Source organism: Marmota monax, unplaced genomic scaffold (genome assembly GCF_021218885.2).
Source record: "Marmota monax isolate L192 unplaced genomic scaffold, Marmota_monax_Labrador192_F-V1.1 WCK01_AAM20220418_F8-fsc00165, whole genome shotgun sequence".
NCBI lineage: Eukaryota > Metazoa > Chordata > Mammalia > Rodentia > Sciuridae > Marmota > Marmota monax.
In genome coordinates this window covers 3787133-3799369 of record NW_026693851.1, presented here as the reverse complement: position 1 = coordinate 3799369, position 12237 = coordinate 3787133, and the positions used below count along the sequence as shown (strand labels likewise).

At 33.9% G+C, this 12237-nt stretch overlaps 2 protein-coding genes and 1 long non-coding RNA gene across 6 annotated transcripts in view; 1 reads left to right on the top strand and 2 right to left on the bottom strand.

The window, feature by feature from the left end:
- Positions 1-3284, bottom strand: part of LOC131424870 (uncharacterized) — a 34688-nt gene extending 31404 nt beyond the window's left edge. The window contains exons 1-2 of the long non-coding RNA XR_009228463.1: positions 2768-3284; positions 1434-1509 (exon numbers count right to left, since the gene is read on the bottom strand). This is a non-coding gene — a long non-coding RNA (uncharacterized LOC131424870). The remainder of the gene's footprint in view (positions 1-1433; positions 1510-2767) is intronic.
- Positions 1-12237, top strand: part of Dmtf1 (cyclin D binding myb like transcription factor 1) — a 44733-nt gene that overhangs the window by 5525 nt on the left and 26971 nt on the right. For 2 of the 4 annotated variants that reach the window (XM_058585046.1, XM_046462465.2), the window contains exons 1-3: positions 3253-3366; positions 4493-4609; positions 6337-6459. In XM_058585046.1, coding sequence (XP_058441029.1) covers positions 4501-4609; positions 6337-6459 — 232 coding nt within the window. In that variant the 5' untranslated portion in view covers positions 3253-3366; positions 4493-4500. Of the gene's footprint in view, positions 1-3252; positions 3367-4492; positions 4610-6336; positions 6460-12237 lie in introns of those variants that run through there. The other 2 variants (XM_058585045.1, XM_046462467.2) reach the window with 2 other exon arrangements.
- Positions 6822-12237, bottom strand: part of Tmem243 (transmembrane protein 243) — a 53594-nt gene continuing 48178 nt past the window's right edge. Inside the window, exon 5 of the mRNA XM_046462468.2 lies at positions 6822-7291. Within this exon, the coding sequence (XP_046318424.1) occupies positions 7151-7291 (141 nt within the window). The 3' untranslated portion in view covers positions 6822-7150. The remainder of the gene's footprint in view (positions 7292-12237) is intronic.

Sequence of the window (12237 nt, the reverse complement as noted above, 5' to 3'; positions counted from 1 at the left end):
ACAAGCAACTGTATTTTCCTGTTGTGAAGATACATAAAAATGCCATTATAAATGTTTATTACACTTAACGTGTTTATTTCTTGAATTTATTAGGGTATTGTTGTTGTTTAAAGATATTTACTAAATGATGGGAATATATTAAAATGTGAATTCACCAGTTAGAATAAAATGGCTGTTTAAATTTTTTTCATTATGTCTTCTCATTGCTAGTTAGCGTAAAAGTGGTACTTAAGGTATAGCCCTTTAAAACATAAGAAGGGAACGCTAAAATATGTTGATGATGTTATATTTGTGTGTTCCAAAAAGTTTATGATAGAGTTGGAATTCTTCCTGGTATATACCCCTGATAAAACAAAGACTGGAAGGTTCCAGAAGGTAAGCATAGTTTCATGTATATTAAAAAAAAAAATTGAATAAAGGCACTAAATTATTCAACTTCTTACCTTACCATTATAAATTGATGTATCACCAACATTTCTCCATTTTAACATCATAACATTAATGGAAGAACTCTTCTAAATAACATTCTTGACCCCACTTGCTCCTTTCATCCTTTTCACCCTCAAAGGTAATGCATATGAAAGAGGTCTTTCCAACTTTCCAATTTCTCAGTTTTCTAGTAGGCCTCTGCCCCTTCTATTCTACTGAAATTACTTTATTCATATTGCCAGATCATATAGTTATTTCTCTGTCATCTAATTCAATATAGTTGACTAATGTTCATTAAGAAAACATTCTCGTGCTTTTTAGTTCATCATTAGTTTTTTCTTTGTGACTAGCTGGTGCTTCCCAGTCTACTTGTCTTCCTCTTGACTGAAATGTATATAATAGAGTGTTCTAGAGATGAGATCTAGGCCACCTCTAAATTCTTGGTAATCTGAAAGAGTAGTTTGTGGGCTGTGGATTTAGCTCAGTGGTAAAAGAGTGCTTGCCTAGCATGCATGGAGCCCTGGGTTCAGTCCCTAGCACCACATACACATATTAGTTAGCATGCCACTAACTCCAATTTATAGGTAAAATCCTGTTCTGTTGAGCTTAGTTTATATATACCAACTATCAATTTAGGATTTTCTTTTGGATGCTTTGAATCTTTTTAAACAATAACACTGATATTTAAAAAATTTAATGTATAATAAAACATCTCTAGATTTTAAGTGTCTCAAAAGTTATCTATTCAAGTCAAAAGCCTGGGAATTATCTTGAGATAGCCCCTCTTTTCCTAGTCTCTGTCTTTTATTTAGAAAATTCTTTTGGCCCTTTCCCTGTATCCTCTGTTCAGCCCCTTCCCTTTGCGGCCACTTTTCTAAACCACACAGTCATCTCTTGGACAGTATATCTTTATAACATTGCCTTGTCCATTCTCCATACTGTATCTCAGTGAAATTAAAAATGTAAATTTTTGTTATAATCATGAAATACCAAGGCGGACTTACTTTAAAAAGACATATAATTCAGTTTTGGAGGCCTGGTGCTGGCTCTGGTGAGGGTCCCATGGCAAGTGACAAAATCCTGTGCAGGAAGAACAAAAAAAAGCCAGAGACTGAGGGGGTTGAGGTTGTAGAGTGTACTTTTTTAGCATGTGCAAGGTGCTGAATCCGATTCCCAGTACCACAAACAAAACAGGAGACTGAGTTCCCACTATCCCTGAGGGTTTGCTTCCAATTTAACGGAAGACTTAACACTAGGCTTCACCTCTTTAAGGTTCCACACCATCTATGGCCCAGCTCCCAACACATGGATCTTGGTTGAGGAACCACATCTAAACCATAACAGGCAGTAATGACTTTGCACCTGTCAAATAAGTAGTTGTGTTTTGCTTTGAAGTTTTTACTATAATTTTTGGTGCTGGGAATCAAACCCAATGTCATGGGTCTGCTAGATGGGCACTCTACCACTGAGCTACCTTCCTAGCCCTGAAGTTTCTTTTTAAATAAAAATGGCACGGTTACCAAGGGTAGAGTTTAAACCGAACGTTAAGTTTGTACAACCTTTTTGGAAAATAGTTTGCTGTATCACTAAAAAGTCTAAAATTTCATCATATCTATAGATTAGTTTTCAGTTACTAATGCTATTTAAGTAAATTGTATTGAATGTTTTGGTATGATTTAAGGAAATTAAATACAGGGAACAACATACATGTCCAGTGATAGAGGATTTGTTAAATAATGTCATATTTTTTATGCCCATAAGTTTTAAATGTTACACAAAAATTCCTGTGAAATGATTTCCTTAGCATTTTTCATTGTGAGTGAACGCTAAAGGAAGATATAAAATTGTAGTCTTTGCATATAAACAGGAGATAAGAAGGAACCACAACAAAAATGTGTAATTTTTGATTTTTTTTTCATATGTTTATGTATGATTTTAAACTGCCCCTTTTTTAACATTTTGTTCCTCTATCTTCTGTAATTGGAATTATTGACCAGCTTTTTAAAATAATTTAATGGATTCAGATATGAGAAGAATGTGGAATCTAATATCTGGAGTTCTAAAGAGCTCTAGCAGAATCTATATCTTTTCACTGCAAATTTATGTACAACAATTTTCTAATACAGCCATTCTGAAGAGAAGTTCTAATTAGAATGCTGAGAGAAATGGAAATTTTAATTCTTAATTTTTGTTGAAACAACCCCCATAAACCTCAGATCCTGTCTTTTTAATTAGTTGGCCTTTTCGGATGAAGATGAGAAACCTATTGAAAGAAACCGTTAAAAACTGATTATTTCAGATTGTATAATATTTTATATTAAGAATAGTCGTAATTTACCTTTTCTGGTCTGATGGGGTTTTTCTCCACAAATTCCTAGATGTAGTTCACCTGTCTTCTTAAAATGGTTTATGAATGAAGATAGTTGTGTAGTTTTTAGTGCTTTAAAATAAAATCGTGGTATTATAAAGAATTCACCATAAAGAAAAAATATTGTTACTGGTAATATTTATGGTAATTAGTTGGTTGATATACACACCAGATGATGCCACAGTAACCACTAGCATTGCTAAACCTGTTTTTTCAGAGAATGTTTAATTGCTTGATGAGAGACAGCTTGGGTTAAGAAACTCATCATTTCTGTTATTTCTTTATTGGAGAATACATTTTGAGGCTCAGTGCCAAAAGTTCTACTTAAAAAAGTATTTTGTTTTTGTCTTAACTTTTTTGGTTGAGACATCACAGAGGCTTGAGGTTAGAGTATTTTAGAATACTGTTAGTGTTCAGTTATTAAGTCTCATTTTGTAATACTGTTAATTTTTCAGTGTTGCAGAACATGGGGGAGAAACAATCTGGATAACATGAAAGTGATGCGGCTGGATAAGGGAAGGCAACTTGATTCTGTGGGAAGGGCTATAGCTGATCCAACCGTTGTTTAGGTAAGAATACCTTTGTTGCAAGGTCCTTCCCTCATGGTTTGCAAATTTTAGTCATATCTAGATCATGATTTTCATTCATCTTTGTCTTGAGAATGTCATCAATACAATCGTAAGATGAATAATGACTTTTTATAGTAAAATTTCAGTGAACCATTGGATTTTCACAGTGTAAATGTTATTTCCAGTGAAAGGAAAACACATTAACTTAAAATGGTAAATACCATATATGAATGGATTAATATCTTGTGTGTAAAAGTCAAAAAAGCAAATATTGAGTGACTGAGTACACATCAAGGCTAAGTCTTTCTCAGTTGGCAGAAAGTATGTGGACAAGACCAAAGCTAAATATTGAGACAGGAGCTCCATTGAACAGTATAAAATGATTCTGAAGACTTCAACCAGACCATAGATTGTAATCCAATATATTGACCCCTACCAACCATGAGATTGTATTTCTAAGACTGATCTGTGAACAAGAATAAAATTAGAAAAGACAATGATGGATATATTTGTTTCATATTATGAAAAAGACAGCAAGAATTATTATTTAATGTTCCTATTTTTTAGATAAGAGAGCCTAAATACCTATAAGAAGTGTCTTGTAAACTAATTTGTAGATCAGAATAAAAGTTTTGATGAATTTTCTACTAAACAGTCAGAAGTTAATATGACAAGGTGCCAATAAAAACAACCTGCTGGGCACAGTGGCGCACACCTATAATCCCAGCAATTTAGCAAGACTACTTAAAAAGTGGGGGGCAGGGATGGTTGGAGATGTGGTCAGTGATAAAGCACCCCTGGGCTCAGTCCACTAGGACCCAAAGAAATGAAACAGATTATTTCAAACAGATTCTCATTCATTGGGTATAGTAAAAACAACTCTTTTTTAAAAATACGTGCTTTGTTTTCGAATTAAACCAGATTCTTGCAGATGATCTGATTCTAATTCATGAATATGAACTATTAATAGCAGTTTTTGAAATCTGAATTTATAATTTCACATAAAGAACACTATAGGCAATACCAAAATAAACGTGGGATATTTGGTTGAGGGAGGGGTTACCACTTCATGTTTCTATCTGGAAATAATTTTTAAAATTCTAATGTGGAGTCTATTCTTGTACAGATTTGAGTATGAGCACAGTTGAAGAGGATTCTGACACAGTAACAGTAGAAACTGTGAACTCTGTGACATTGACTCAGGACACAGAAGGGAACCTCATTCTTCATTGCCCTCAGAATGGTAGGAGAACTTGCTGAACATATACTTGTGACTCTTGGGATTTCTGAATTCCTTATCAGAAATACCCAGACAGACAGTATAGCCTAGCAGGGTAGAAAAGGAGTTAATCTCTTTGGATCATGGCTTAATCTTAGTTCATATATTTTTAAAATTTACTTTTATGTTTTTAAATTTATCGTAAATTTTAGACTTTATCAATCTCATAGTTATTTTATAAATGGGATCTATCAAATATCCAAAGATGATGATGGAATAACTATAAGACACATATTATATATATACATATATATACATATATGTATATATATGTATGTATGTATATATATGTGTATATATATGTATGTATGTATATATATGTATATATATGTATGTATGTATATATATGTATGTATATGTATATATATATGTGTGTATATATATATGTATATATATATATATGTGTGTGTGTGTATATATATATATATATATATATATGTATATATATAATATCAATCACTTGGTGCCAGCAGTATTTTGCGTTTAAGTTCATCTTTATTAATATGGATTCTGTTTTCTTTCTACTCTTTAAAATTCTTGGGTTACTTTATTCAAACTTGTGGTTTTTAACTAGCACAAACCCATTCAAATGATCTGTGCTTCCTATAGCCACCTTAAATTTCACACATCCCAAATAGTTCTTTCAGACACTTCCTAAACCTGCTTCTTTTTTTCTTTTTTATTTAGTGTCCCAGGTCATAAATTACTTAGGAATACATTCCTTCTCTCATTTCCCACATTCATTCCGTTATGAAGACTTGTTCATGCTATAATATTTTAAAAATCCATTTCTCTATTTCAAGTCCCTCTTTCTTAGATCAGATACTCTTTTCTCATCTAAGTAACTCCTAATAGCCTTTAACCAGTCTCCCACCTCAAATTCATCTTTCAGACTGCTCAAGAAATTGGTCATGATACTCAGTAGCTTAAGATTTTTTTAAACCTTCCAGTGTTTAGAATATAGTAAAATCCTTTAATTTAGCACTCAGGCCTTTCATCATGTTATCTTTCTTACTGGCCTCACATCCTGCCACATGTCATACACTTATGTTTTAGTAGTTATAACTATTTTTTGTTTCCATAGCATACCTCAGTACCATTGCACATATTGCTCCTACTGCCAGGAAGAATAATCATTTACCCTGCCTTGCTTTCAGATTTAAGATACTCTGTTAGGAATCATTCCTTCACCTCTAGTCTAATCTCTTCTGTATTCTCAAAAAGGCTCTTCATTCCAACTTTATAGCTTTATTGTTACATTACTTTCTACATTATTTTGAAATTATTGGTTTAGTCATCTCCACTGCACTGCAAGTTCCCTGACAGGCAGGATATCCTTCATTGTTCTATTTGCATTTAGAACACAGTAGGCTTTTAGTAAATATTTGTGAATTAATCATATAACTTGCTTTTGTCTTTGTACATGAAATGTTTTGAAAGTCAGGTTGGTTTAAAAGGTGGCGTCTTTGTAGTTCCTAGACATAATACTTGTAACAGTACTACAGTAGGCATAGAGAAGATTATGTTATTTGAGGCCTGTTTGCATAGCTGGGTTTAAATAAGCTAATGGGTAAGAAAATCATTGTAGAATCACTACTAGCTGGAGATTTTGTTTTTTCTTTATTGGTTTGAAGTTTTTGAGATTTTTTTTTTTTTTTTTTTTTGGTTTATTGTTCTTTTCCTTCCATTAGAAGCTGATGAAATAGACTCAGAAGATAGTACTGAACCTCCACATAAGAGACTTTGTTTGTCCTCTGAGGATGATCAGAGTATTGATGATTCTACTCCTTGCATATCAGTTGTTGCGCTCCCACGTAAGTCACTATATATTAAGAATGTAGAATTCCCTTTTGAAACCAAATTTTAGCTTTCAGGGGATTCAGTTGGCCTTTTTAAGTAGATGTAGACTCTTTACTTTATGAGTGCTTACTATATGCCAGGCATAGTTATTAATGCTTTTAAATATTGCATAATATAGTCTTCTCAACTCTTTTAAATTCTCAACCTGTTGATAGACTCCATAAAGAGCCTTTTAGACATTTTTTTGTTGAGTACTCTCCCACCATGTACTGTATGTATTTTTTAAATGTACTATATGAATATCTTTACTTTGTTCATAAATATTTTTTCAACTTACCTGGTAAGAACCATATTTACATAATTGAGAGAAAGCATGTTCTATAATAGGTGCTATTTTTATTAACATCCCCATTTTATAAATGAAGAAAATTAGACACAGAGAAGTCTAAAATAATATTCAGACATTGTGGTTCCTATAGTACATATTGTTAATCCCAATGCTATAGTGCCTTTTCCTTATGTGGAAATTCAATAGATACCTAACTAGTTTATTCTCACTAAAAAAAGTTCTTGTTCTTAACATGTTTATATCTAAGATCATTTAAGGTAGACTAGGTTCTAGAGGACATATAGTATTTCAGGATTTGGTTATACATCTGATTTTTTTAAGCAAAGAGTCTAGAATCCTATTGAAGAGTGGTTATCCTACAAAGCCAGATGTCTTAGTCCATGGTGATCAGAATGGGGCAAGTGGTTGTTGGTGGCCCTCTTAGCACAAAGGAGAGTTTTGCCATACCCAGGAACTCTTGACTTTGCACACAACACCAAGCAAGATGACATCTTCATCTAGTGAAATAAAACCAAGAGTAGATTTTTAGCATGAAAAATCATGTCTTAACAAATAGGTATGAACTTTGTATTCAGAGTTAATTTATTTTAGGCAGATTATTTACCACTGAGCTATATATAATCCTAGCTCATTTGCTTGTTAAATTGAACAGAAAAGAAGCCATTTTGTTTCAATTGACTATCACATTTATTGAAAAATTAGTGTTAGTATTGCTTCCAAGTATGACATATACAAGCATCACATATTTCTAATTGTTCCTTCTAAAAATGATTCTTATGTTTTTTTCAGTTCTTTCAATTGGACTGTCATTATGTTGTTGATTAAATTCTATAAATTGCTTGGCCTATTTCCTAATCTATGTGGATATTTTCTACTAGAATTTTTTAGTTACTTTGGTATAAATTATGATTAATACATTTGGTTGAAATAAAATGCCTTGTTCATGATCATAGGTTCTGACTGGGCATTTTGTTCTCTTTTATGGTATTGAACTGAATTCTTCATACCTTTTTTCACTTAACCCCAGGTAATATGGATATACTAATACTAAAGACATGAGTTGTGTTTTGTGTGTGTGTGTGTGTACTAGGATATTGAATCATAGCAATAGTACTTTTGAAATACAGTCTGGAGTAAAAGCATGAACTTCAGCCAGGCGCTGTGCTACATGTCTAATCCCAGTGGCATAGGAGGCCGAGGCAGGAAGATTGTGAGTTCAAAACCAGATTCAGCAAAAGTGGGGCACTAAACAACTCAGTGGAGATCCTGTCTCCAAATAAAATACAAAATAGAGCTGGGGATGTGGCTCGGTGGTCAAGTGCCTCTAAGTTCAATCCCCGGTACCCTCCACCCCACCCCACCCCCCAAAAAAATAAAAGGCATGAACTTTGTTCACTCACCTACCCTCATCAGTTTGACCTGCTAAGTCCCACAGGAACCATCAAGGTAACCCTGCTCACCTACCCATAGCTCTGGAAGCAGCTGGGCAACCCACTTACCCTGTGCCACTCTACCTACCAAGGCCTCCAGAAAGCAGCTAGGCATTTGGTCCTGAGAAGTTAAACCCATTAAGACCTTGGGAAACCTCCAGGTACTCCTATATACCCACAATTCAGGAAGTAGGCAGCTAGTAGCCACCCTGAGCAAGCTAGCTCTCGAGACCCTGAGAAGTACCTGAGCTTCCCCCAATACACTGATGGGTACACTCTCTGTAATGTATACCAGTCATCACCACTGTTAGTTATAGCTACTATACTACTACACCTACCTGGAACCAAAGGCAAAGTAGCCTTCTCAACCAGTACCTTAAGACACATCTCCAGGAGAAATTTTTCTACTACAGAAACCACCTATGAAATGTGTAGAGGCAAATGATCTGACAGATGTGCAAACATAGGGACACAAGAAACATGAAAAAGAAAGATAACATCATGCCTCCCAAGGGAACACAAAGCTCTCTAGCAACAGACCCCAAAGAAAAGGAAATTGACAAATTGCCTAAAAAAGAATTCAAATTAGTAATTTAAGGAAACTCGACAAAATAGAAGAGAACATAGGCCAATAATTCAACAAAATTAGGAAAATAATATGATCTAAATATGGATCATGAAAAAAGAATCGAAAAAGTCTTAGAGCTAAAGAACTCAGTAAATTGAGTAAAAATACACTTGAGAGCTAAATACAAAACCAAACAGAAGAAGGAATGTCTGAGCTTGAAGATAAATCTTTAGAAATAACCCAAACACAAAGAAAGCCTGGAAGACTCACAGGATATCATTAAGCAAATGTTCATGTTGTAGGTGTTCTAGAATAAAAAGAACAGCATAGAAAACCTATCAAAAATAGCCAGAAATTTTCTAAATCTTAGGAAAAACTACATAAATTCAGGTCTAGGAAACTTAAAGAATGAAACCTAAGAGATTCAACCAAAAAAGATATTCTTTGAGGAATATTATAGTCAAACTGTCAAAAGCCCAAGACAAAGTGAGAATTCTGTAGGTAAGTGTCAAGTTATATATAGTTACATAAGTGTCAAGTTAATCCTCATTAACCTAAGAGTTTTCTCATCAGAGTCCTTATAGGCCAGGAGAAATTGAGATATATATTCAGATATCTGAAAGGAAAAAAATGCACACAAAGAATACTATGCCTAGCAAAGCTATCATTCAGAAATGAAGGAGAAATAAAATCTTTCCAAGACAAGTAAAAACATAATTCATGGGCAGAGGCTGTAACTCGGTGGTAGAGTGCTTGCCTTACATGTGTAAGGCAGTGGGTTCAATCCTTAGCACCACATAAAAACAAATGAAGGCATTCTGTCCATCTATAATTCAAATTTTTTTTTTAAAAAGCGGTAGTACTTATGAAATACAGTCTGGAGTTAAAAACTGCTTTAAAGCATGAACTGCAGCCAAGCACAGTGCTGCATGTCTAATCCCAGTGGCATAGAAGGTCGAGGCAGGAAGATCGTGAGTTTATCGTTATCAGATCAACTTTACAAGAAATGCTTAAGGGAGTTGTTCACTAGGAAAAAGAATAGTAACTACCATGAAAACATGAAAGTACAAAACTCACTAGTAGAACAGATGCACAAAAGCAAAAAAGAACATAGTTAAATCTTATGTATGGGGAATACCACAGAAATGAACATGAGAGGAAAAAGGTATGTACAAAAGAACCAGAAAAACAAATTAACAAAATGACAGGACTATGTCTTATCAGTAATAACCATGAACATAAAAATGGATTAGAATTCCTAGTTAAAACATTTAGTTAAGCAAAATGAATTTTTAAAATATCCTGCTTATAAGAAATTCACTTTACCAATCGACACACATAGGCTGAATATGTAGGTGGAAAAATATTCCACACAAATGAAAACCAAAAGCAAGTGAGAATAGCTGGGAACAGCCATAAAGATAGACTTTAAGTCAGAAACTATAAAAAGAGACAAGATCACTCTAATAATTAGAGATTATTTCAACAAGAGAAAACAACAATTGTACATTTATATGCACCTAACACCAGAGCACTCAAGTATATAAAGCAAATATTGTTAGATCTAAAGGGAGAGAGAGAGAGAGAGACTGTAGTTTAATAATACTTGGGAATTTCAGTATTCCACTTTCAGCTGTGAACAACTCAGACAAAAAATCAAATTTTGTAGTTTACTATAAATCAAGTGGACCTAAAAGAGAACATTTTATCTAATAGCTACAGAATATACATTCTTCTCATCAATGCATGGAACATTCTCCAGAATAGACAAAGCAAGTCCCAACAATTTTTTTCTTTAAAGTTGAAATTATATTGTGTGTCTGACTACAGGATAAAATTAGAAATTAGTAAGGGGAACTTGAGAAATTATATAATCACATGGAAATTAAACAACATGCTCTTAAATGAATAATGAAGAAATCAAAAAGAAAGCAATTTTTTTGAAAGAAATGAAAATGGAAATAAAACATAACAAAACCTATGGAATACAGATAAAGCAGTACTAATAGGGAATTTGATAGCAATGAGGGTCTACATTTAAAATAAGATTTCAGATAAGCAAACGTTGTACTCAAGGACCGATAAGAGCAAGAACAAACTGAACCCCAAATTAGAAGGAGAAAAAGAACGGATCAGAGCAGAAATAAATGAAATAGAGACTAAAAAGATAATATCAAGAAAACAAGGAGTCGGTTTTGTTTGTTTTTTTGTTAGGGGTTGAACCCAAGACCTCATACACGCTAGGCAAACCCTTGTTGAGCTAAATACCCAGCCCAAAGAGTTGGTTTTTTGAAAAGATAATAAAATGAACAACGCTAGACTAACCAGAGAAAAAAAAGAAAAAAACCAAATAAATAAAGCCAGAGATGGAAAAGGAGACATTGTATCTGACACCAAAGAAATACAAAGGATCATTTATAGGCATATACAAAATATACTATATTGTAAACAACTTATGTCAGTAATTTGGAAAACCTAAAAGAAATCGATAATTTTCTGACACAGATACCCTAATAAAATTGAATTACAAAGACAGAAACCGGAACAGACCAATAATGGGTAACAAGATTGAGATATCATTTCACCTCAGTTAGTATGGCTATAGTTAGAAGATAAAAATAACAAATGCTGGTGGTGATGCATTAACAGAGGAACTCAACAGAGGAACTGTTGGTGGGAATGTACATTAGTACAGTCATCATGGAGAACATTGTGGATATTGCATACCAAGTAGAACTCTGCCATGTGGTCAAGCTGTCCCGTTACTTGGTGTCTTTCCAAGGAAAATGAGATCAGCATGTTGCAGAGATGCCTAGATTTCCATGTTAGTTGCAGCACTGTTTATATTATCTATGATATGGAGTCAATCTAGTTGTCCATCCATAGATGAATGGATAAAACGTATACAGTGGAATATTAATTCAGCAATAAAAATGTGGAATCCTATCTTTTGCAAAAACATGAATGGAACTGGGATATTGTCTTTGATGAAGTGAGCTAGGTACAGAAAGTTGCGTATTGCACATTCCAATTCATTTGTGGAAGCTAAATGATTTCATGGAAATAATGGGGTAAAATGAGGGTTGCCAGAGGTTGGAAAGACTGGCGAGAGAATAAATACTAGGATACAGTTGCATGGAAGGGTGGGTTCTAGTCTTCTGCAACACAGTAGGTTGACTGGTTCCTAACAGTTACATATTTTGTGAAGCAGAAAGGGGCTTAAGGGTTCCCAGTGCAAGGAAATGGATGTTAGGAGGAGACAAATGCTGGTTGCCTTTGTTTGATGTTTGCATGTTTTGTGCATGTATCAAGTTGTCACACTGCCCTGTTTGCATATGCACAAGTACATGTTGATTTAAAAAAGAAGAAGAAGAAAGAATACTTGAAGTTCTATATCCATCACAATGATCTGGTACTGAGTAAAGCATTATTTGCTAGACTTCAT